The following is a 26,859-nucleotide window of genomic DNA, read 5'->3' as shown; positions in this document are numbered from 1 at the left end:
GCCCCCAGTATAGGTTGGATAGGTAGGTGTCCCCAGTAAAGGTTAGATAGGTAAATTTAGCAGGTAGATTTAGCAGTGTGTATAAGCGGCTATGCAGAGGAGGAGACCAGCGGCAAGTGATTGGCGGTTGGAACGCAGAGAGGCGAGTTGCTGTATATACAGCGCTTCCTGCTGCGCTCATTCTGCAGCGGAGGGGGGAGCTCTACCATCATTAATTCTCCTTCATGTTATCATTTAAAAATAGGAAATATATCAGTTTAAATGATAGAAATAACATTTAGGCTGTAGCCACACTGTGAGCGCTTTCTGAGCACTTTTTTGACAATCAGAGCTTTCTGAGAGCTTTTAAAAAAATGCTCCTGTTCCGTTACATTAAAATCGGGGTAAAATAGCCACGATCGCGTTTTAGGAAAATTGTGTTCAGAAATTTTACCGTGATTTTACTTCGATTTTAATGTAAGTGAATGAGAGCGTTTTTTTAAAAGCTCTCAGAAAGTGCTGATAGTCAAAAAAGAGCTCACAATGTGGCTACAGCCTGAGTCTGAGATAACGCGGCGGGAGGAGGCCCTAGAGCTGCGCAGCCGCAATCACGTCTATGCGGACTGCGCAGCCATCTGTGGCGGCCATATTGAGGGGGGAATTTCAACCTGACCCGTTCGTACGAACGGGTCGGGACCCGACCAGGGGGGGCAAGGCGGAATGAATGGGAGGGTGTGGAAGGCGTCCTCCATACATGCAGAATTTAAAAATGTATTTAACTTTTTTAAGCATTTTCAGCTCATAAGTCCTTTAAACACATTTTCAGTAGAATGTTCATAGATCTGTATGTTTATTTCTTAATAACTTAGATTAAGTAGTTCCCATTTCTGGAACTTACGTGGGAGTACGAGTAGAGACACGACATCGTTAGAGTGAAAGTGACTCATAGGATTTCCTGTGGAATTCCCAGCACAGCGCAGAAGCCTTACAAACGTGGTTGCTATGGGAACGTCAGTGCTCAGTCAGTGTCATGTTCTGTGCATCATTCCATGTTTCTGGTGGGCAGGTGTTAATTGCCACTGTTGTATCTATTGAGGAGCTTATCAGCCTGGCCTGCCCAACTCGTCTTTCACACGTCCATAAACTCCTGTCACACCTGTTCATCAGTTGGTGCCAGGATTATGTCACAGGCATGCATGGTGTAACTGGCATGAACGCCATTTGCCCATTAATGATACTATGTGGATGGTGTAATCGTACCACTTCTATGTAATATGAAGCAATTCTGGATAAAATGGCGCCCTGGACAAAAGGTCAACTGGATCCCCCGTATAAATGCTAAATTGCACACCAGGACCTTTCTAGGCTTCAGGCAAGGCACTTGCTTCAGCTACTGCCTCCACTCGCGCTACTTTACTAAACCTATTTGGCTTGTGGCGTGGATAGTGTTTCCCGATGGGTCTCCTATTTCTAGAGGTTGTAACCAAATTGCTGCGAGCGGGAAGTAGTCGTTGGTCTATAATTTTACACTGGGCCAAAATTAGGGGTCACTCTCTACAACTCACTGTTGCAAACATACAGGACTCAAATATCAGGGGTTCAGGATCCTGTTAAAAATACTAATCTTATCCATTCATTGAAAATTTAGAGTCACTGAGACCCTCATGAAAAAAATGCATGTAGATGAATGCGTCATGTGCTAGGATATTCGTTATAATGCAGCGCATGAGAACGCACACTGTAGTGTGAATGGTAACATGAAAGTCTATAGACTTTCATGTTACCTTTGTTGCGGACACTATGTGCAGGGCCTCATGACAGACAGCACTGCACATAAGTGTGAATGAGCCCTAAGGCCTCTTTCACACTGAAAAATGTATGCATTTCAACCGATCAATTGTTCCGTAGCCGTGCATTGTGAAAAAGCTTCCATTAAAACGCATCTAATGTAGCCTTGAGCCATATAAAAACATGGACATTACCTTGCTAATCAGTTGTCCATTCAATTGTAACTGACAGCAACTGATTTCGTATGAAAAACAGTAAGTGGGATATCAACCTACTTGTATTTCATAAGGTCTCACCCATTAATAATATACGCACATCAAAATAATTCCATGGGGAGCCCTAATATCAAAATATCAAAAAGCATTTATTAAATAATTACACAGATGCAATGGTCCCAATTTCCCCCTTTAAAAACAATAGCTGTACCGAGATATAAAGCATAGGGCTATCTAAGGAGTGCACTCCTTTTGAATCTATTACCGGTATTTAATCTTCGGGCCCTTAATGTATAGCTTCCTATATCCAGTATATGTCAGGTGACCAAGGAGTCCTAGCGTTTTAGATTATATTCATAGGCCTCTATGTCCACAGTTCACGCTCCTCATTACATGCGGGGCAATTCGCCCTCCGCATACCCAATCAGCCAGTAACCAGTATCTCATCCAGGACTCACGTGACCAAGTTGGTAGAATTGCGTTTGACCTCCACGTAGTTGCTCTGTAGCCTTGGGCGGGTACTGCCGGTGCTATATCAGCCGGTAGCCGGGTTCCCTGCGCGCCCTGTTCATTGCCGGCATCTATATTGGAATAAAAGTCCGCAAACGTGCTTCTCTTGAAACCCAAGCTGCGGGTGAAACGCGTCACGTGAGCTGTTGTCACGTGACCTGAGTTCCTGCTGGGCCTCCGCTCTCTCCCCGATCACGCCAAGAGAAGCACGTTTGCGGACTTTTATTCCAGGAAAAAATGGGCAATTGCCCAGGGCCCCAGAGCCTGTAGGGGCCCCCAAAGTGTCCCTCCCTCATCTTAACTGTTGCTCCCCAGGGACTCTGCAGAGTTGGGAGGTGATTGGGGGAGGGTCAGCATCCAGCGCAGGGGCCCAGGAGGGAAATTTAGCTGCAACAAAGGGCCTCTAATGACGCTTTTTAGTCGGGGGTGTCTGTTGGGGGGCCTCCAGGCTAATTTTGCCCTAGGGCCCAATTGTTACATGAACCGGCCCTGCGGGACAGGTCCCGGATTCGGGGTCCCCTATCCCAGGCTGCATGAGGTCCCGGGAAACGTCCCGCTTTTAGCCGCGGGACGTCCCGTCCTCGGGACTCTGGCCACCGTACTATTGGATGAACTGGCAGCGGCGTCTAATAGACGCCGTGCCAGTTCACAGCCCGCAACCCCGCTCCAGCCTGAGCCTGCATAGTCTTCCGGGTTCCGGCAGCCGCAGGCAGAGCAGGGCTACGGGAAGATGGCGTCCGAAGCCCTGTACTGGAGACTATTTGTGTCTCCAGTACAGGGCTTCGGTCGCCATCTTCCCGTAGCCCTGCTATTCAATTCAGCGCGGGAGACTGCAAGATGAAGATCGTCCGGGGGAGATGTGCGCCAGAGGCCGGCCGGGACAGAAGACTTCTGCAGGTGAGTAAATTCCTTTTTTTTGTTTTGCAGGTGAAATGTTGCCCACTGTGTTATTTTTATTGCCCAAGCAGGGTTTGTTTTCTGGTGAAATGTTGCCCAAATAGCTTTGTTTTCTGGTGAAATGTGGCCCAAATAGCATTTGTTTTCTGCTGAAATGTCGCCCAAATTGCGTTTGTTTTCTGGTGAAATGTTGCCCAAATAGCGTTTGTTTTCTGGTTAAATGTGGCCCAAGTAGCGTTTGTTTTCTGGTGAAATATTGCCCAAATAGAGTTTGTTTTCTGGAGAAATGTGGCCCAAATAGCGTTTGTTTTCTGCTGAAATGTCGCCCAAATTGCGTTTGTTTTCTGGAGAAATGTGGCCCAAATAGCGTTTGTTTTCTGCTGAAATGTCACCCAAATTGCGTTTGTTTTCTGGTTAAATGTGGCCCAAACAGCGTTTGTTTTCTGCTGAAATGTCGCCCAAATTGCGTTTGTTTTCTGCTGAAATGTTACCCAAATAGCGTTTGTTTTCTGAAATGTTGCCCAAATTGCGTTTGTTTTCTGGTGAAATGTCGCCCAAATTGCGTTTGTTTTCTGCTGAAATGTCGCCCAAATTGCGTTTGTTTTCTGCTGAAATGTTGCCCACATTGCGTTTGTTTTCTGCTGAAATGTCGCCCAAATTGCGTTTGTTTTCTGCTGAAATGTTGCCCAAATTGCGTTTGTTTTCTGCTGAAATGTCGCCCAAATTGCATTTGTTTTCTGCTGAAATGTTGAACCATTACGTTTGTTTTTTGCTGAAATGTTGGCCAAATTGCGTTTATTTTCTGCTGAAATGTTGCCCACATTGCGTTTATTTTCTGGTGTCTGGGGTAACTGTTGCTGCATTTATTATTTAATGGTCATAGTTGGCTATATTTGCTGCTTTGGGGTTACGGTTACGCTCCGCCCATACAATGTCATGGCCATGCCCATTTTTCGTCGCGGCACGATCCCCCACGCCCATTTTTTTTTTGCCGCGGCACGCCCCCACATAATGTACAGTTCCGCTCCAGTCCTGTCCGTTTTTGACAGTTTGCATCAGTTTTGTATGAGTTTTTATACCACTAGTAGGTTCACACATGAAAAGTGTATAGTTCCATTCAGGTAAAACGGATAGAAAACTGATGCAAAACTGACAGAACTGGAATGGAGCTGTAATCGCAGAGTGATAAAGAACGATAAGAATCCTCGGTTACTGTAGACTAGAATCTCTTCTCCCTTCTACGCGCATGCCCAGAACTGTCTGCATCATCTGAGGAAGCTTCACTCAAGCTGACACTGCGCATGCCCGTACGTCAGGCAACAGTAGGGCTGTACAGAACAGAGAACACTGCCTGCTACGTCATTGGCCGGAAGGGTGTCGTGGAGCCTGTAGAGAGCTCTGCCATCCAGGCGGCGTCTGTGCTTCACCTGCCATTAGAACTGCGGGCAGCCCGGAGCCGGTCAGGTATGTGCAGCTCCAGAACCCCTGTGATAGTGACTATCCTCATCAGCATGGAGATCCAGGGATGGCAGTGTGTTCTGGGGACAGCTTCCATCACATAGCACGTCATCACAGGGCTAGGATGTCAGTGAGAGGGGGAGCTGGTCAGTGAGAGGGGGAGCTGGTGTAATGCCTGCACAGCTGCTGGCACAGTAACAATGGGGATCTATAGAGGGTATGATTTGTATAGATCATCCCCAACATTACAGCCAATGACAGGTGAAAGGAAGAGCACTGATTATCTCAGTTAAATGACACCTGCCAAAGACTGGGATGTCAGGCAGCATGTGAATATGAATCCTTGAAGGTGTTGTTGGAAGCAGGAAAATGGGCAAGAATAAGGATTTGAGTGATATTGATAAGAGCCAAGTTGTGATCACTGGATGACTGGCACAGACTGCATAACAGCAGGTCTTGTGGGGGCATACATATGAAATCCGTCTCGGTAGACTTGGGCGCAGGATACAGCCGGTATACGGCTGCTCCTGCTTCTGCACAAGTCTGGGCCGTATTAATTACTATTCCCCCTCCAGGCTGCCATGGACAGTGGCGTAGCTAAGGCGCTATGGGCCCCGGTGCAAGTTTTACATGGGGCCCCCCAAGCACTCTATACATAACAATTGATACGGCGCACCAAAACCTGACGAGGACAACAACAGTGTTAGAGGTGCAAGAAAGGGATGGGGAACAGTTTGTTAGTGATTATTACTATTTAAAGCATCTATAGAAGTGATTATTACCAACACAGGGCCAATAGAGAGCTAATATTGTGATTGAGGGAGGGCCCCTCTGACCCAAGGGCCCCGATGCGGTTGCTACCTCTGCAACCCCTATTGCTACACCCCTGATAGTGGGGAAATTATAAAATTCGTCTTCCAGCGATTGCTGGAAGCCAAATTATTGTGTTTTTTTTTAAGCAACTTCGGCTCCGTCTTGTGACAGAGCCGACTTTACTCACTGAGCGTGCTATAGAAGTAATTCCCTTTATAGTCCATGGTGGTGCTGGCTGCGCCCAAATCTTCCTGCGCTGAAAAGGACTGCTCCATTGTGGGGGTGTTACCACCAGTGGTGATGGGAGTTACGTGTAATCAAAATTTCAATTAGCTAGCGTTACCTGTGGTAGACGCGGGGGGTAGGGGACAGGTTAACTTACCTATGTTGCCGCCTATAGTCGTTGTGTTTATCGTAACTTTACTAGTTCCTCCTTCAAAACCGGAAGAAGGAAGTAGCAACGTTACATGGACCACGAGTGGAACGCATCGGCTATAGGTGGAGGCGGCATAGGTAAGTTAAACCCCCCCCTCCCCTCTGCCACAGGCAGCGCTAGCTAATTCACTAGCTACCAGTATGGACTGGTTAGTACCTACCAATAGTGATCTCCTGTGGTGACTTGCAGGGCAGCAGAGCATCATACTTCACATGTTTACCTTTGGGGCTCCTGATGCATGTCACATGACGTGCAGAGACGGGAGTGCTACTCTACTTTAGGGGACCCAGCAGGAAACCTTATTGGGAACAGTTCTCCAATCACAGTACCCTCTTACAGCAGAAAGTGTTGCGATTAGCCAAATAGTGTGGGTCCCCTAAAGTAGACTAGCACCGACAGGCGCTGCAAAGGGATGGGCTTTACAGGGCAGACTTGTACCAAAGTGAGGTGTGATGACATTGGAACCAGATAAAGTATGATGCTCTGCCCTATCTGAAGGGGGATGGGAATGTACCTAATACTGGGATCGTGTGGGGTTGCCAAGTGGAGTGAACCCAAGCCACCCTCTCCACTCACAAAATATATATATATAATACTGTAAGGAAGGTAATAGATTGCTGGGGAAAGACAAGGAGTGCAATTGCACGATCACTGTATATAAGTTTAGCACTCCTTGTCTTTCCCCAGCAATCTATTACCTTCTGTGAAGGGTGTTGGTATTACTACTGTGTAGGCTTACACTGCTGCGGACCACGAACACGACCGTGGATCCTTACAGCATTATATATTGCCTGTATGCACCTTGCCAACCTAAGCTTTATTGTGTGCCCCAACTGAATGGGAATAGCTACACCCTGCACCGGATTTCGCACACCTGCCAGTGCGAACCAGGTAGCAGGGGGGATCAGCAAAGACCTCCCAAAGACGGATCACACCTACATACTGACCACTGATTGACAGATTCTGGAGTGTGGTGTCCTACCATTGACCATACCCAGCCTATTGTTATCTGACCTCTCATATGTCAGTAGTACCTGTTACTTTCAAACATTACTCATTCACCTATAGTCGTGCAACTACGACAGGTGGTTGAGAGTGACTGGATTCTTGTCACTTTTTAGTACATTATAGGTCAGGTCCGATTGGACACTAGGAATGGATTTTTGGCAGGAACAGATCTTTTGTAGATACTGATCTTTTGTGTCTGTACAGCATCTTTGTGTGCAGCATCTTGCAAAGATTTTTTTCTGATGTGGAGTTCAGCTCCATAGAAAAGACTGTGTAGAGTATGGCTCTCATACTACATGAAGGGTGGTAAGATTGGTCTGTGATCTTTCATTTTCTAAAGACTATAGTCTCATGTGTGTATGTGGCCTTTACAGTCCCAGGCAGCAGTGGTGGTCTTGAGAACATGGGAAGCCACTGGAGGATGAGGGACAGGGGGGCCAGCAACATCTAGTTACACCCCTTGTTGTGGGTATCACAAGGCTTATTGATTTCAAGATGATCCCATTGTCCTTGCACAAAAAAAAGCTTTTTTTTTTTTTTTTTTTTTTTTTGGTACACATTACAAATGTTGTTTCTATTCATTGTATATTCCAGCGATAGTTTGTGGAGATCCCGTTTCATTCTTTGGAGGTGGTAAGGAAAGACACATCAGCCTATCGTGGGGAAAGATAGCATTGATCCATCCTCACCAACTCCTTATTTCCTAATTAGGTATGATGGGGAAAGCCATGTCAGTGGGTGGCTTAGCCTCGATTACCCCATAGCTTGTACAGTGTCATGGACGGTGACATATGCTATCACCCTCTCCGGGAACACCTCTTCAGACATATCTGTTGCATACTTTCATCGGACCTGTCACAATAGCAACATGTCCGTTTTCTGTTTGGTGTGGCTCTTTTTTTTTTCAGAATGGAGCCAGAAGATATGTTTTAAATGGATGTGTGTGAATGTTTTGTTTTTTCTGTGTTTAAAATATACCAATCCATGAAACAATCTTGATTGTACAATTCTACTAAATCTATGTAGTAGAAGCGCACTTTGAGTGAATATATTTTGATTGGATACTTTTAGGTAGTCCCTCATATTACATAGAAGTGATAAGATTGTACAATCAAGATTGTATCATTAGTGGGCACCTTTTGTCATGTCTTCCAGTTAGATTGGAAAAAGTCCAGGTGCTGTTATGATCATCTGACATCTTGAACACAGAACAGTGTAATCTGTAACTATTTGCATTTTGTTGTTACTACTTTACGTTCCGTATACATTGTAACATTTATCTTGTTTTGCTATGTTTGTATCTAAGAATATGAGCTTTTTCCATGTATGTTGTGTTTCTGACACATCCCTCCCACTCTCAGCATTCCCTGTTTGCAGGACAAATCCACAGTGGAAAGAATGAATAGGAACATATTCTAATCATATGCTTTCTGGCATTTGTCCGCTCCTTTTTGTCTCTGAGAATCTGGCACTTAGTTTTGTGCACTAGGCTTATTACCAAAAATAAATGAAAAACATTGTATCCATTAACATTAGCCATACACCAATTGTCTGTCTACAGATTTCTGATGGTGTGTATACATATACCAGATGCAGTAACTGATCAATGCATGGCTGACATTAGTAATTTACCATCTTTTCATTGTGCCCTATTAGATCAGATCTTATCAAAGATCCAATCTAATTGCCTTAGGTGCAACAGCTTCTCACAATCAAGGAGTAGTCAACTATAAACACTGAAGAGGTGTCGCCTTTAATGAACTTTAATTAGATCCATTGTTCTTTGTCTAACCTATCACAAAAACACTGGCTCGAATTTCCGCCAACATACAGCAGATTTGATCACTGTGATCGAATCTGCTGTGAAATCGATAACCCAAACGCTGACCATCCGACAGGTTGCCATCCGACATCGATTGATTTAGTCGATCGGTCCCGATGGAAAATTTTGCTCGATCGCCGGCAGGTCAGGAGCACATCGTTGGACTTGGCAACGACCGACGCAGCATAGCGGCAGCAATAATATCACCTGTCCGGCTGGTGCGAGGCCCTGGGATGTGTTCAGTCACACTTCTTTCGGCTGGCCTTCTTCTCCATGTTCTCTTCACTTCCTGTTGCGTCCTGTGACAAACCCAGTTCAAACAGTAGAGTGCTCTCTACTGTTTGAACCTCCGCTTGCCACAGGAAGAGACAAGAAGTGAAGAGGACATGTAGGACGCCGAAGAAGTGAGACAACACAGATCCCGGGGACTCGTGCCGGCTGGACAGGTGATGTAATTTCTGCTGGCCAGGGAGCAGGAGTGACCTGGGGCGGCGAGGCAGGCGGCAGTGGCGGCTCCACAGGTTTTTAATCTATTTCATGCTGAAATCAATTCAAATCTGTGTGCAGTGTATGGGCAGTCAGTAGATCCCTCTGTGATCAGATTAGATCAGAGAGGGATCTATCTGTTGGTTGATCTGGTGGCAATCAACCAGTGTATGATTTCATTGGCTTCTGGCAACTGGGATCAGTGTGAACAAATCACAGTGATCACAGAATTAATTTTATAAAAATAAAAAATATGTTGGGCTCATGTAAACAGTCATTCTGCCTTCACTGTGTAGTTTGTTTCACAATGTTCCACTTACTCTTCTAGGCCTATAAAATGCAAGCAGGCTGGGTACAGAAGCTACTGTGGCTTTTGATGGTGGTGTAGTGGTGATGTACACTTTTGGAATGTTTACCATAGCCTCATTTATGGGCAGTAGAGGCATGCGGTAGCAGAAGATATGGGGGACATTAGGACTCCAGCTAATACCCAAATGTAAGGCCTCTTATGTCTGGTACACACATTGCAATTTACCGTCAGAATAACGGTCAAATCAGTTATTTCTGACAGGTCCGATCTGATTTCCACTAGTTTTTTCCGATCGATCTGATCGATCAGAAAAACAATCGGAAGTCAGATCAGACCCCTCAGAAATAATCAATTTGACAGTCAATCAGATATAAAATTGCATCGTGTGTACCAGGCATTGCACACAAGCTCATTCACCTCCAATCAATGTACAATGCCATCAAATTAATCAAATTGTCCAGTAATTGAAAGTGGCTGCTTCTGGTCAGCAATCTGAAGTGTTTTACCGGTCATCAAGTAATCGGACATTACAGTAAGGGTTAGTTTGCACCAAATGCATTGTGTCAGCACACCTGTTGGAACCCAGATGTTTGGTTTAATGGCAGCCTATCGGTAGCAATGCGCTGGTGCATGCTTTTTGGTGGACAGCGGATGGATCGCCATTCTACTGACAAAGGCGCGCAATCTGTTCAGCAATGGATATGCTAGCATAGTGTATTCGGTTTAAACTAGCCCTAATAATCAGTTGTGCACGTCACGCTACTTAGATATGACAGATTGCTCTAATGTGACAGGAGCAGGCAGGAAATCTGCCAGAATTGTGAATGTTGTTTTGACAAGTATACATAAGCACACGCCCAGTTACAGTTAATGGATTATGTATGCTGTATTTAGAGGACCCATGAGGAGATGGGCTAGTTTTAAACCTGTCAGATGTTTACTACCTATTGTAAGAGGCAGCAACATAGGAGAAAAGTAATTTATGGCTCATTTAACTCTGGAAGAAATGTACTTCTTACTTGTATGTGTTTTACTTGTATATTACATTTTACTATTTTTTTTTTAATTTTTTTTTTTTGGGTCATAGCAGAGTTAATGAAGGTGATTGTTAGTTATACTCACCCAAATGGCCTTTTCAAAATGCTTACTGTTGAAAGCTACAGCTCCTGCTCTCCATGCTCTGGGTACATGCCGGATGCACTTTTCATTTGTAAGCTCTGTGTTGGACTTTATAGTCAGACTCCTGGTAGTCTTGACTAAGCATGCACGGCAAACCCCCCCCAGCCCCCCTCCTCCTCTGTCCCCCCAGTTGTTCTTTAATGCTATGTTGTAAGTTGGCTAGGCGTATTATAACACTGATGCAATCCTGTAGTGGTGGATCGCTGTAGTCCTGATAGATCTTTTTGCGCTTTCCTTTGCAACGGGCAAAATGGCATTCTCCAAGCATGCTGCTTATAGGGTACAGTAAACTCTAAACATTGCATGGGAGTCTCCTTCTGGCCATCTAGTACAGCCTTTCTAACCTCGGTAACCTGGAGGAACCCTGCAAATAATATTTAGATCTCGAGGAACCTCTGCATTTATTTTGCAGGAGGCATGGTCTTTAAAAGTAGGTGTGGCTGTTTCATTACCACCTATTACAGTGTCCCTAATTATACTGTCTCCTTATTCTGGTGCTTTTTATTGATATATGCTCATTATTTTGACCCCCAATTTAGTGTGTTTGTTTTTTTTTCTTTATATTTACAGTACCCACTATTTTAATGTGCTGTATCATACTTACCCCACGATGGGGGAAAATGCCAAGGAACCCCTGCAGAGTCCTCAAGGAACCCTGGTTGAGAAAGACTGATGTAGTAGCTCTGTAGTACGCATCAGAGTATCATAAAAGCTCCATCCTTCTCTACATACCTTTCAGTAGTGATGCTCTCTGGGAGGCTGCTGTGCTCTCCTATATAGTAACATTGTCACACTACTGTTATCAGCTGACATGTGACACGTCAGCATCAGCCCTAGATCTGCGTTCCAGACCAGCCTTGAGAAAAGGAAGAAACTATTTGGTTGTACGGTGCCAAAATCCAGCCCAGTCACATCAAGCAGTGCTTTCCAGGCAGAACTAGCAGATGTCTGTAGGCTGACAGCCCAGCTCTTTATTATGTAATTATCACACCCTGCTCATTCTTGTGCAGCGCAGATCACATTGTTCCGCTTGTACTTGGCGGATGGCGTGAAGTTAATGCGCTGAGGTCTTGGAAAATTACCTAACACGTTATTTATGGATTAAAAAGGCCAGAACACCCAAATCTGCTGTATGTTTTGTGTAGATAAGTGCTGCTAAAATCACCCTTTGTTTACCTTAGGACTCATTATTATTTTATTAGTAGTATTTTATTATTAGTTAGTATTATTTATAGCGCCAACATCTTCCGCAGCGCTGTACAAAGTATATTGACTTGTCACTTAACTGTCCACCAGAGGAGCTCACAATCGAATCCCTACCATAGTCATATGTCCATCGTAGTCTAGGGCCAATTTAAGGGGAAGCCAATTAAGTAATCTGTATGTTTTTTGGATGTGGGAGGAAACCCACATACGCAGAAACTAAGAGAACATACAAACTCTGTGCAAATAGTGCCCTGGCTGCGACGTGGACCAGGGATCCAGCACAGCAAAGCCAAGAGTGCTATCCACTACACCACCACGCTGCTCACACGTGGGCTTCTGAACGAATTAAAACGGAGGAAAACATTACCTATAGAAATTCATCTGAAATCAAACGAGATATTCCACGCAGTATGCAGTAAAAACACCTGGCCAGAGCTAAGATTTTCACTCTTGTTTGCACTACATCAGCCTCTGTTTACATTCAATCTGCATTTACAATGCTGTATCGTAAAAACCTGCCATGATGACAATGAATGAGGATTGTAGCCGATCCAGTGGAGATATGTGACATTCACACTCTGTTTAGCTCCACAAGCAGAGTTCCCCAACCCTGTCCTCAAGGCCCACCAACAGTACATGTTTTGCAGAAAACCACAAACATTCACAGGTGAGGTTATTACTGAGCAGAGCTAATTAACTACCTCTGTGGATTTCCCCTCAGCATGCACTGTTTGTGGGCCTTGAGGACAGGGTTGGGGAACACTGGTTTAAAGTACTCAAGAATTGAGAGGAATATGAAAGCTGACATAATTAGGGCTGAGCATTCTGAGCCTAGATGTAGGGCTGCTGCAACACTAAAAAGTAGGTGTGGCCTCATGCCTTTAATTGCCAGTTTCCCCTCCCACTTTCTATTATTCCCTCATGGTGTAGCTATATTGCAGTGCTCCAGCTTCCCAGAGCCCCTCAAAATGTGCCCCAGCTTTCCACCATTGGCTGCAGGCCCAGATTTGCATCACAGGAGCCTATTGGCATAGATGTCCTGCCACCTTAGACTTTGCCCTCCATGAACCTAAAAAACACCCACCAAACCACGCCGCATATGTGCTGGCTGACCCAGCTGTCACTTTTCCCCTACTTCCCTTTCCCGTCATAGGTAGCTACAGCAGGTGTAGATTTGTGTTAGGTAGCCAGAAATACCCTAATTATCAAGTTGTATAGGGAAGGAGAGAGGAAGGCATTAAAAGAGCAGAGTGAGCCACCTTTCTATCATCAGGCGCCTGTAGGCACGTGCCTACAGTGCCCTATGGTAAATCCGGCCCTGATTGGCTGGCAACTAAAATCGCAGTACAAAACACTAGCAAAAACACTTAAGTGTGACTGATTAGCAGGGCTGTGGAGTCAGTCAAGGAGTTGTAGAAATTTTTGGGTACCTGGAGTCGGTGGTTTCCTAAATCGAGAAGTTGGTTTTTGTACCGACTCCACAACCCTGGCAATTAGCGATCTGTAGTGGGCGCCTAGCCTTGGGCTACTTTCATGCGTTGCGTCGGACCATATAATCGCATAGTAAATGCAATGTGATTATTACGTAATGGTATATTTACATCAGCGGGTGTGGCAGAGTCCATTGGAATAACGCGAGGCATGCAGTAGGCCTGAACGATTTTAGGAAAAAAGTTGAATTGAGCGATTTCTGTCTGAAATTGCAATTTCGATTCAAGGTTTTCTTTCAAATCAAGCTTTGCTCCCCCTATTTGCCTGCTTGTTCCCCCTCTGTCCCCCTGTCTCTCTTTGTGCCCACTTTGCCTCTTTATGCCTCCTCTTGCCCCCTTTGTGTCTCTGTGCCCACTCTGTTCCTCTCTCTGTGCGCCCTCCGTCTCTCTCTGTGCCTGTGCTGTCTCTGTGCCCACTCTGTCTCCTCTGTCCCCCAAGCGGCATCAGTTCTGGACATAGCTTCCAGCACGAGTCCAGCGATGCCTGTCTATCCACTTCGCCTCCTGCAGGCTCTAATGCGCGGAATACTTCCTGTATGTCATGTGACATACAGGAACCCAGAGTTTTGCCAAGCACAAGAGGCGGCAGACGGCGATAGAGGACGGACAGCGTTTCAACTCATGCGTAAGGTTTGTCCAACGCTGCGGGCCGCACGTGCCGGGTCTTTGGGGAAGTTTGAAGCCACTTCAAACTTCTCCCATGTGGAAATGACGTAATTGCGATAATTGCCACTTTGAAGATTCCAAAATTGTGATCTTGGTGATCGTGATTTCGGTTTAAATTTGATTTATCTTTCAGGCCTAGCATGCAGTGTGGTGCCGTACAATATGCACTTACAGTTGTAGTGAAGAGTACTTTTCATGTACTGAATGCACCACAACCTACCGCACAATGAAACTTTCCCCTCCATAGCATTCAGGGCTGTGGAGTCGGTCCAAAAATCCACCGACTCCGACTCCTCGACTCCGACTCCTCTAATTTGCATATTACAATTTTGTTGACTAACAGTATGTAACGTGAAATTCGTCTCTTAACTACCAACGCTTAGGAATTTTACAAGACAACTGAAGTGAGAAGGATATGTAGACTACTATATTTATTCCCTCTAGACTAAAACTAGTCCTTGGTAAGAGTACTTGTAAAAGGTACAAACCAGAACAAAGAACATCTATCAGGCCCTAGGCAATGTAACTGTGGGTACATGTAAGAGTGATGTGCAGGTACTCTGCAGGGGAATAAGGAGATTCTTCCTCTATTACACATTATTCATGCACAATCTGAACATGGATCAGGCCTTAGGCAATGTGACTGTGGGTACATGTAAGAATGATGTGCAGGTACTCTGCAGGAGAATGAGGAGATTCTTCCTCTCTTACACATTCTTCATGCACAATCTGAACCAGGTTTATGGGTGACAGACAACACCTCTCTGTTCAACGTGCACAACATTCTCAGTGGATTCCCTGCAGCTCTGTGGGGAGTGCATATGTAGAGTATAGTACTACTGTGTAACAAAGTAAACCTGAGACAGATGAAATTAAAGTTTTATACATACCTGGGGCTTCTTCCAGCCCCCTTCAGGCTAATCAGTCCCTCGCTGTCCTCCTCCGCCACCTGGATCTTCTGCTATGAGTCCAGGTACTTGAGCCAGTCTGGTGTAGTGCGCATGCACACACTCTGCCGCCGGGAGCGTACTACACCTGCGCAGCACTATTTGTGCAGGTGCAGAACGCTCCTGGCTGTGGAAGCGGCACATAGCCAGACTTCTCTGACTGGCTGAATTACCTGGACTCATAGCAGAAGATCCAGGTGGCGGAGGAGAACAGCGAGGGACTGGATGGCCTGAAGGGGGCTGGAGGAAGCCCCAGGTATGTATAAAGCTTTTCTTTTAATTCGACTCAGGTACCCTTTAATTCATAGTCACCAAACCAAATTTTAACATATCAAATTATTTGATTTCATGAGCAGAGTACGTACATTTGCATAAACCAGCATCAATGCAGAATTATTTCCATCTCATTGACCATCTCTTAGTGACACGGCTACACATCAGGCTTTATACTTACAGCATTAATGTTATTTCGTATATATAAGAGATTCCTGTGTACACATGATATATACAGTCACAATCAGATATGTATATCTGACTTTAAATATATGGGGACTGCTTTATTGAAGCAGCACAAGTAACTAATTTTGATTGGTTTATTTCATTTTTGTATACTGAACACAGCTATTACTGTATATATACTGTATATATATATATATATATATGTATATATATATATATATATATATATATATGTGTATATATATATATATATATATATATATATATATATATATATATATATATATATATATATATATATATATATATATATATATATATATATATACACATTATTTTTAATGACTATTATCTGAGAAATAGAACATTTTATCATATTTTCTATTTTAATTACAGTGACAAATTCATTTAAAGTCGGAGTCGGTGCATTTTTTTCCCGACTCCAGGCACCCAAAATTGCTCCGACTCCGACTCCACAGCCCTGATAGCATTGCAGTCCTGTTTTTACAGAATGTGCAATGCCCCAGTGTGAAACGAGCGTTAATCTTCAAGAACTCATGTTTTCATTTAGATTCTTGCAAGAGGACGTGGGTTCTTATGTGATTGCCTCCAGCAGTGTACAGGCACTGTGGCGTGTAAGATAATTTTATGTTTTTACTTTAAATTACATTGATTTATTGCACAGAGTATTAAATGAATGGTGTATAAGTGGAAATGGTAAAAAAAATGCTGCTATAAAAGTAGGCCAGGGATTGCTCAGGAGTTAGCCAGCAGGAAACATCAGAATTGCTCAGTGGAAAGCCATGCAAGCTGGCCTAAACTGGGAGCACCTTTTGAGGGACATTGAGATGAATTATTCAGTGTAATTTCTAAAGTGCGCGGGAAGACATCAGTGCTCTATAAATGCACGACGACAGTGATTGTAGATTGATCCATGTGACTGTGCCAGTCTCCATAGTGATCCTAATGCAACACAGACATCTGAACTGCTGGTGTACTTGGGATTACTGTGCTGCTAGTGTCACTAATGTTTAGGCTGGTGCTGCTATGTCTTCCGTGCAGATGTGTATATGCTACTGCTAATGCACAAGCAGAGCTGGTTCTTCCATAGGGGTAAGCTAGGCAAATGCCCGAATACCACCATAAAGAGGAACTTTAGCAAAAAGGGCAAAAATGTCCTGACTGTGAACCTTGTTACATTGTGAGAAATAATGGCTTCGTTCCAACTGCCAAGCAAGCAATATTTCGCAAAGCCTTCATGAAAATAGAAAAATCACATCGCACCAGTACAGGTCATCACGATTTTCATGGTTTTTTTTAAAAGACCTTGCGATTAAAAAACGCATTTTGCTTTGGTATGATTTGCAGTTAAAATGTGTGTTTAGCCAGGGTTAAGATTTAAGGCTCATACACACATCAGACTATAGTCTTTGGAAAATGAAAGATCACAGACCAATCTTACCACCCTTCATGTAGTATGAGAGCCATACTCTACACAGTCTATTCTATGGAGCTGAACTCCACATCAGAAAAAAATCTTTGCAAGATGCTGCACACACAGATGCTGTACAGACACAAAAGATCAGTATCTGCAAAAGATCTGTTCCTGCCAAAAATCCATTCCTGCAAATTGCAATGATAGTCTATGAGATCTGCAGATCATCATACACACATGATTTAACTGACATTCATCTGCAGATCAGACAATCATCTACAGATCTGAAAATCCATCCTGGTGGATCTGATCTGGAGATGAATGTCAGTTAAATCATGTGTGTATGATGATCTGCAGATCTCATAGACTATCATTGCAATTTGCAGGAATGGATTTTTGGCAGGAACAGATCTTTTGCAGATACTGATCTTTTGTGTCTGTACAGCATCATTGTGTGCAGCATCTTGCCAAGATTTCTATCTGATGGGGAGTTCATCTCCATAGAATAGACTGTGTAGAGTATGGCTCTATGGCTATGAAGGGTGGTAAGATTGGTCTGTGATCTTTCGTTTTCCAAAGACTATAGTCTGATGTGTGTATGCACCTTTAGGAGATAAGCAGACTACTGGGCCATAGGCCAGGAAATGGGGGAGTAGTTACCATGCAGATAAGATAAAACTTTTCTGATGAAAACTTGAGCAACATCCTGTGACACATTTACTGCCTGACTCTGTTACAGAAAGTTCACTGTTCAAAAAAGGAAGAATTTCAGTTACAGGTCTTGGTCACAATGACACCAAGTTAGCGGCGCCTTTCCCCCCGCTCCACTTACATTGTTTGTGCCGCTCCCCTGCCCGTGTGCGACGCTTGCCGTTAATCCCCCCCCCCCCGGCATAGAAACACAGCACGTTGTCAACTACACAGCTGACGCATGTGTGTGTAGCCCGGCCCAGCGATGTCGCCCAAGGGGATCGGGACCTGATCCATGAGTTGTGAGTGTGTGCAGCCTTATGCTGGGCATACACGGACAGTTTTTGCACCGGTATCGAGCCAGCGGCTCGATGCCGGCGCGTCACAGCTCGTCCGCGCGGATCAATTGCCACTCGTCCCCGGGGGTGCTGCTAATGAGCCGCTCGTTTCTTGCCATTGTTCTCCCCGCTGGTATCGAGCGCAGTATCGATCCGGCGGGGTATTGGACAGGTTGAATATTATCAATCGAGCCATCAGCGGCTCGATTGATAATATAAAACTTACCGTGTATGCCCAGCATTAGTCTATGACTGGGACATAAAACTATGTCTATGGTAGGGATTAGATTGTGAGCTCCCTCTTCCTATCTCTGTAGGGCAGAACAGTCTGCTTGGCAGAGAGCCCAATAGCATGTTTATATGGGGTGGTTTGATTAAAACAATCATTTCACATGACTAAATTTGTAAATGGGCAAAATTCCTTCAGAATTGTTGGCTGATTTAGGGGAATGTTTGAATGCGATGGGTTTCTCTTCCTGGAGTTTTTCATATAATTCAAATCAAAATGCCCCATATTGTGCAGTAGTATTCAATATGTTCATAAGAATAAGATATAAGCTCAGTGTTTTTTCTTGTGTTACAGTACCATGAAGATCCCGTTCCTTCTGCTCCTTCCCATCTTGGGATTAAGCTTTGCTGTGCCGATAGAACGAGCCCCTCCGAAGGAAGCTGAGCCCCCAGCAGAGCCTGCGGTGAGTACTTGTCATAGATGTGCTTCTTCTGTGCTGTGACCTCAGACAGGTGTAGAATTTGTGCAGTAGGAGTCCTGATCCTCTTCTACTCCTCCGTGATGAAGCTGGTGGATGTGAGAGACCGTGCACTCCTCCACCTTCTGTTCCAGGCTGCCCCACAGATGCTCAGTATAGTTCGGAGACACGCTTGACCGGGCAAGCACCTTTATCCTCAGTTTCTTTAGCAAGGTGGTGTTTGTCTTGAAGGAGTGTCTGGGGTCGTTATCATGATGGAAGACTGCCCTGCAGCCTAGTTTCTGAAGGGAGGGGATCATCCTCTGCTTCAGTATGTTACAGTACATGTTGGCATTCAGGGTTCCCTCAATGAACTGTAGCTCCCCAGTGCTAGCCGCTCTCGTGCAGCCCCAGACCATGACACTCCCACCACCATGCTTCACTGTAGGTTAGTGTTAGGCATAGGTAGGGAGTAGGTTAGTGTCAGAAGTAGGTTAGGTAAATTGATGTTCTACTGTTATCCGACACCCAATAGTAGAATATCTACAATATACCAAGTGTAATCTGCCTTCCTAAAGCAGCAGGTTCTGGGTTACCATGAGCTACTTGGGTATTCTGTTCTCTGGCAACATTACCGATCTCCTACTAGCGGCTTTATCTTGTACCAAAACTTGCGGGTGCATATTTTAAAGGAAACCTGAGATGGTGCAGGAGAAAAAAAATTATACATACCTGGGGCTTCCTCCAGCCCCCTCTAGGCTGATCACTTCCTCGCTGTCCTCTGCGTCCTCCTGGATCTTCTGCAATCGCCTCCGGTAAGTCGCCCAGAGCATACAGCGCATGTGCAGCCTTGTCGCGCACCCCCATCTCTGGGAGCATTCTGTGCCTGAGCAGTACTATTGCGCAGGTGCAGAGTACTTCCTGCCACGGGAGTGTGATAGGGGAGTGCACATGGCCAGACTGCGCTGTCTGGCCTTGACTGGACAACTTACCGGAGACAATTGCATAAGTCTCAGGAGGCCGCAGAAGGCGGCACGGGAGCGATCAGCCTAGAGGGGGCTGGAGGAAGCCACAGGTATGTATCATTTTTTTTTTTTACTCCCTGCCCATCTCAGGTACACTTTAATGTACGTAATTTGAAGCACACTTCAAGGTCTGCTTTCTCTTTCATCTCCAAAATTATTTATATATTTCCATGGCAAATGCAGCATGTTAGGCTGAGGTATGGAGGTTTAAAGCCACTTAGGAGTGGGCCAATCAACATTGAGAGGAAATGCATCTGATTGGTCCAGTTCCAAGCGGCATACATTTTGCATGAAATCTGCATGCAAGCTGGAATGATTAGCTTCTCATTGGCCATCTCTAGTCATGTCTACTGGGCCTTTGCTAAAGTAGATGAGAAAACCTCATCAAATGCACTGAGAGCTTCCTACACACAAAATCTGTGCCTCAGTTTCCCATCCTCCTTCATATTGTTTGAGAAAATGACAGATGCATTTGAGCCTGGATTAGCAATGAATTTCAGTGAAATTGTTGGCTTGGGATAATCTCTTTCCTTTTTGTTGCTTGTATGAGGCCTGGCATATGGTACTTGGGCTGCAAGGAAGATATTTTACTTAGGCCCCGTTCACACTGCACGCGTTTCCAGCCGCGTTTTGGAAACGCGTGCAGAAGGGAGATACGCACGACATCAGACAGTGCATAGAGTGCACTGTCTGATGTTCACACTGCATGCGTTCCGGACCTGTTCGGTCCGGGAACGCATGCTGCACGCATTTTTTGTAAAAACGCGTGGCTGTCCCATTCACTTTTCAGTGATGGAATCAGCCACGCAACACATACAAACGCGGATGGCGTGCGTTCGCATGCGTTGCGTTCCGCACGCATGGCCATCCGTGTGTGTGATGTGAACGGGGCCTTATTGTGTACTTAGTGGGTTAGTATGTTTTGTTTGCAGCACTATCGGTGAAAGAGCAAATATTACTGTTCCCCCTAAGCACAGACTTGGGTCATAATTTCCTTTTATTGTTGTAATTATTGTTAAATGTATCACCTGTAATCATGTAATCAGAGGTGTGTTATAATGTAAGAACAGGCTTTTAAAGTCTCTGGCTATGTTAATGGATACCTGAGGTGAAAGTCTTTTGTACAAATGCAGACGTCAGACATGTATGGGCAGCAGTCCTCATGCGCACCGCTCCCCCCCCCCCCCCATTCACCTCCATCTCTCTTCATTCTTGTCTAAAAGCCCCCGTCGCAGTTAGGTCACGCGCTACTGGCCCGGCGACGCACATCCTTGATTGTCCTCCTGTGAACAGGACCGCTCTGTGCATGCGCATAAAGCAAATACTTGTAGTGCGCATGCACTGAGTGCTCCCAGCCACCGGAGGACGATCTAGGACGTGGGTCACACTGCCATCGCTTGCACAGTAGTGCGTGACCTGACCGCGAATTACGAGGAGCTTTTAAACAAGGATGGAGGTGAACAGGGAAGCGGTGGGCATGAGGGCTACTGCGCATACATGCCTGGAACCTGCATTTGTACAAAAGTCTTCACATCGGGTAGCCTTTAACAATGGTGTAGTGTAATGGCCGCTCTGTAACGCAGCCTGCCGTTCTGCCCCACCTCTGCCACGTTCACAGTGTGGGTGCGTTGCAGTAAACGGCATCCAACATGGTAACATATGCATGCAGTGCGATACCACAAAACGCACACGTTCACAGTGACGCAAACTTTTCATTGACTTTATGCTTCACTGTATGTGATGCAACACACAGGTAATGGGCGGCACAGTGTTCCTGCTGTTACAAGCACAGTGACCGTAGCCTCAGGCAGCTTCCTCTTCACATACACATTTGAGTAATTGAAAACTGCCGTCCTAATTTTTCCTGTCCATGTACAAGGCACGTTGCCCAGCAAGGATCAGGACTTGGCTCTGTACAGATGGCTAGACAGGCTAACAACTTGTTCTGTTGCTGGGAAGGGGGGGGGGCGATAGAGCTGTGCGGGAGTTATGTCATACTGCGGGTGGGGTCGAGTCGATCCCCCAGGTAGATTACTGGCTTAGGCATTGGGGATAATCTTTATTGCAATAACTGATAAATATTCTCCAGTTATATAAATCATCCTGGAGTACTCCTTTAAGTGCAGGCAGTGCCTCACATGGCAACTTTAGTTACTTGACTGCTTGTTTACACACTGGCTATATATATGGACTGCATCTTCCAGCTTGTAATCTAGCTTTTCTGTCACAGGACACCGGACTGTACTATGATCGTTACCTGCGAGAGGTGATTGATGTGCTGGAAACAGATAACCATTTCCGAGAGAAGCTCCAGACTGCCGATGCAGATGACATCAAGGTAGGTTGTGCAATAGAGCCAGGAAGTGTGGATGATCCTCACCCACACATATGCAGAGCAGATCTTGGCATGCTTACTGTTTGCACTGCTGTGTTGGTTTTGGACAGGTGGAAGAGCAAAGTACAGCTTTATCAGAAAGCTAACAAACGAGATAAAATGATTTCCAGATAGGGCTGTCTAGGGTTCTACTACTAGTTTGATCTTCTGGAACAAAAATCCATTAGGGGTTGTAACATCCAAAAAACATTGTCAAAAAAGTGTTGTTGCTGCAAAAATATGTGACCCCCCCCCCCTTTGTTTGTTTCTAAAATTGGTCCCACTATGTCTCCCACTTTTATAAGCTACATAACAAGCTTTTCTAAACATGAAAGTAATGGAAATCTTCCTAGTTTAGATATAAGGAAACCCTTTAAAGAGACACTGAAGCGAGAATAAATCTCGCTTCAGTGCTTATATTCAGCAGGGGCATGTGTGCCCCTGCTAAAACGCCGCTATCCCGCGGCTAAACGAGGGTCCCTGACCCCCCCCCCCCAACCCCCAGATCGTAGATTGGTCGTAGATTTTGCTGCTGTTGAGGCAGGGCTAATGGCTGCAGCCCTGCCTCTCAGCGCCGTCTATCAGCGGCGCATCGCCGCCTCTCCCCCACCCCTCTCAGCGAAGGAAGACTGAGAGGGGCGGGGGAGAGGCGGAGATACGCACTGACAGACGCGCGTGAGGCAGGGCTGCGGCTATTAGCCCTGCCTCAATGCGGAAGTGATCCCCCGCTGCACGGAGGGGATTTGGGAGGTAAGGGACCCCCGTTTAGCCGCAGGATAGCAGCGTTTTAGCAGGGGCACACATTCCCCTGCTGAATATAAGCCCTGAAGCGAGATTTATTCTCGCTTCAGTGTCTCTTTTGAAAGAGTTTTTGAAGTGATGTCAGTCTGTTGTCTTAAGGCTCGTACACGTCGGATTTTCGCAAACGACCCATTGTTTGGACGTCAAATCAGGCGTGTGTACGGTCTGTCGTTCAGCTAATAAGACTGGACTTGAGCGATCCGCCAAGCGGATCGCTCAAGTCCAGTCTTATCAGCTGAACGACAGACTGTACACACGCCCGATTTGATGTCCAAATGACGAGTCGTTTGCGAAAATCTGATGTGTGTATGTACCTTAAGTGATATTTGCTGCGTGAGGGACAGCAATCTGTAAAATAAGCAGTAAATTAACACTGAGCTGGGTTTAAAAAAAAAAAAAAAGACAAGGGCAGAAGTAATGTCACTTTTGGCATCACAGAACACTAAAAATGGAAACCAGCAAAAATATTCATTTTTTTTTTTTTGCTATTTTCTTCCATATCAAAGCTAAATAAGTAATTTCATGTTGGATGAATTTTTTTTTCCCCCCCCAGTTATTACAGAGTTTCATCCCACTTTATCAGTGGAAAAGAAATGCAGGCAAATTCAAAAAAAATTTGTACAAATGTACGAGAATGGTTGCCTGACAGGGATCAGGACATGAGATCTTAAGGAAACACCATTGAGTTGGGGGTAACCTTAAAGCTAAATACTCACCACCCGATGGGTCCAGCTACTTCCCCTTGACGACGAGCGTTCAGCGACTCTTCCTGCTCGCGACATCACACGACGGGCACAAATGGGACATTAAGCAATCGCAGCACTTTGTGCAGTGTCATCTGGGATCTTAAAGTTCTGATCGACCGTGACAGTCCTTATCAGTGCGCTTCGGTAAACTTTGCTCGCGTGATCGCACGCCTATACCCACGTCGCGAGATTGCAGAAATGACCACTCGTCGCTCAAAAAATCGCCAGGAAAATTGCGTGGTGATTTTGCATCTGGTTTGAACCTGAAAATGGATGTCTGTTGTATTTCTTGCTCACATCTGTTTCTCTCTGCAGAGTGGTAAACTCAGTAAAGAACTCGATTTTGTGAGTCACCATGTGAGGACCAGGCTGGACGAGCTAAAGCGGCAAGAGGTGTCCAGGCTCCGCATGCTAATCAAGGCCAAGATGGATGCTACCATGGAAGAAAGTAAGTGAGGAGACACAATGCAAAAATTTGTTCAAGGGTAACTGCTGAAGACATTTTTGTGCCCCTTTTGAGTGCCATCCAATCAAAAATCAGCTGTAGCCAAGACAGAATAAAGAAATGTAATTTATTTACTTATTTACATTATACATTCATGCTAATCTCCGGAATGGGGATCTCCTTCAGTTGGTCATTGAAGCTATCCATTACAATAGGGCCTATTTCCACTGGGGTGCCACGTCCGTTTCTGAATCAGACGCGGCACCTGTGCTGATGTGAGGCTGCAGGGATTCGGATGCGTACAGGAGTAAAGTGCAGCATGCTGTCCATATTCCACAGAATATAATTCCTCTGTGTTACTCAGTACTGTCTTTATGCATACTCTGCTTTGCTATGTTTACTTGTATGCTATGGAAAGCAGAGGGAAGCAAAAGTTGAAGGCTCTGCAAGCATGTATTAAGCAATCAGTCAAAAATCCAGCTGGGTTGACTATTTGCGTAAGATAGTAGGACATGGAAGATGGGGTCTGTCTGTGCAGATTATCATCCAAAATGTTCACGAATGATCATTTTGACTGACAAAGGCCTAAACCTAGCCACAATTACTGTCATCTAGGACTTGATCCCCCAGGTGATGGTTCAGGGCCAAGCACTGTACAGCCTACAGGCTAGCGACGCATCTGTTGCTATTGAGTAGGGAGGGGATACGAAATGCAGTGCATGATGGAGCAGTTTCTGGTGGGCAGGAGCGCTACCAGCTTGGGGTCAGTTGGGTGTCATTCAGCATGCTGGATCTTTAGACGACATCTGGGGGCTTCTGTACATACACTAGATTCTTCTCTAAAACGGTCCTTAACGGCAACCTTAGCTGAGTATCTTCTAGTGTGTGTACTTAGCTGTATGCTTTTAAAAATACCATGACATATATGGAGCATACGATGAAGTGAAAGCTGCATGATGAATTGTGTTCCAGATCTACACTCAGTAGAACTACTAATACCATGACATATATGGAGCATACGATGAAGTGAAAGCTGCATGATGAATTAATTGTGTTCCAGACCTACACTCAGTAGAACTACTACATTATATGTATTGCTCCTTAACTACTTCACCCCCAAAAGATTTTTACCCTAATGGACCAGAGCAATTTTCACCTTTTAGCGCTCCTATCTTTTCATTCGCCAATAACGTTATCACTACTTGTCATAACATAATGATCTATATCTTGTTTTTTTCGCCATCAGTTAGGCTTTCTTTGGGTAGTACATTTATTTATTATTTTATTCTAAATTCATTTTAACAGGAATAATAAGAAAAAAATGGAAGAAAAATGCATTATGTCTTTGGCCATACGATGTATGGTGCCAATATTTTATTTGGGAATCGAGGTGCATTTCTTCAGTTTTGGGTCCGACTCTAATTACAACCCCATATATGCAAATATAACAGTAAGATACCCTGATGCGATACATAGTAAAAATAAAAAAAAAAGTTCCTAACATAACTATTTATGTTTTTTTACAAGTCGTTTTATTTCATTTACTATGAGGGGGGGGGAGGGAAGGAAAGGGGTATTAAATTGCCGGTATTTTTTTAATTTAACTTAAAGTGTGTTAAATGTTTTTTTTTTTTTTTCCACTAGATGTCCTCATAATCACGGTCTCTATGCATAGAGACAGTGATTGTTACTGCAATGCTCATTGGCTTTTCGTTGAAGCCATGATCTATGGGCACTTTGATTGGTTCTGGGAAATCTTCCCTTTGACCAATCACGGCTCTGCAGGTTCCGATGGGTAAGAGTATCGGGGTTGCGAGCGCTTGGGCAAGGTAGCGACGCAGGGAGGAATTTTTAAAACTTCCTGTGGTCCATAAAGAGGGACCGACAGGACATTTTAAAACCGTGGGCAGGTAGTGGTTAAGGGCCCATTTCCACTCCTGCAGAATCTGCAGTGTTTCCCTGCATGTGATTTGAGTATAGAAAACGGAATGGTGGTTTTTCAGCAGGGGGGCGGGGCTATGCAACAGAATATGGCGGTCAGGCAGTTTTGTGAAGTTTTGGAGAGGAACAGAGCCAGCAAGTAAATATAACTTATGTGACAAGATCGCAAAATGAAACTGTCATTTCAGACACTGTAGCCTCATTAACAGTCTATCTCCTGTGTCTTCCTCAGATGTTCAGATTGACCACCTTGCTTTGCTGAAGCAGTTTGAGCACCTGGACCCACAGAACCAGCACACGTTTGAGGCCCGGGATTTAGAATTGCTGATTCAGGCCGTAAGTGTTAGTAAGACATAATTGGCGAGAAAAGTGAAAAATAAAGATGATAAAAAAATACATAATTGAGAGATCGGTTTTAGTATAGGCAGATCAGGTGCTTAGCTCCTCCTTTGGTTTTTTTTTTTCTTTTTGTTTTTTTTGTTCCTTCCTTTCCTATATGTGATTGATCTGCACAGCTTTAGGTACACACAATAACATCCCATCTATGTATTATTATTATTCATTTATTTATGAAGCACCAACATATTATACAGTGCAGGGACATTCAGCTAGATGCCTTCACCTTTTACCATAATCTGATGGAACTCCATTCAGGAGTACTTCAAAGTGTAACTAAAGGGAAAAAGTGCCTCTAGAGCAGGGGTGTCCA

General features: G+C 44.7%; 2 protein-coding genes across 2 annotated transcripts in view; one reads left to right on the top strand and one right to left on the bottom strand.

Moving 5' to 3' along the window:
• The window catches only part of LOC137521642 (tubby protein-like), a 72,131-nt gene extending 67,507 nt beyond the window's left edge, over positions 1-4,624 (bottom strand). Inside the window, exon 1 of the mRNA XM_068241157.1 lies at positions 4,603-4,624. The gene's annotated coding sequence lies outside the window, so the exon portion shown is untranslated. The remainder of the gene's footprint in view (positions 1-4,602) is intronic.
• Positions 4,625-4,733: 109 nt separating this feature from the next.
• Positions 4,734-26,859, top strand: part of LOC137522812 (nucleobindin-2-like) — a 40,082-nt gene continuing 17,956 nt past the window's right edge. Inside the window, exons 1-5 of the mRNA XM_068242907.1 lie at positions 4,734-4,853; positions 18,716-18,824; positions 22,074-22,181; positions 24,080-24,212; positions 26,383-26,486. Coding sequence (XP_068099008.1) covers positions 18,720-18,824; positions 22,074-22,181; positions 24,080-24,212; positions 26,383-26,486 — 450 coding nt within the window. The 5' untranslated portion in view covers positions 4,734-4,853; positions 18,716-18,719. The remainder of the gene's footprint in view (positions 4,854-18,715; positions 18,825-22,073; positions 22,182-24,079; positions 24,213-26,382; positions 26,487-26,859) is intronic.

The sequence above is a fragment of the Hyperolius riggenbachi genome, chromosome 6 (assembly GCF_040937935.1).
Source record: "Hyperolius riggenbachi isolate aHypRig1 chromosome 6, aHypRig1.pri, whole genome shotgun sequence".
Classification (NCBI taxonomy): domain Eukaryota; kingdom Metazoa; phylum Chordata; class Amphibia; order Anura; family Hyperoliidae; genus Hyperolius; species Hyperolius riggenbachi.
Note: the sequence above shows the minus strand (reverse complement) of the source record. Positions and strands in the feature narration are given on the sequence as shown.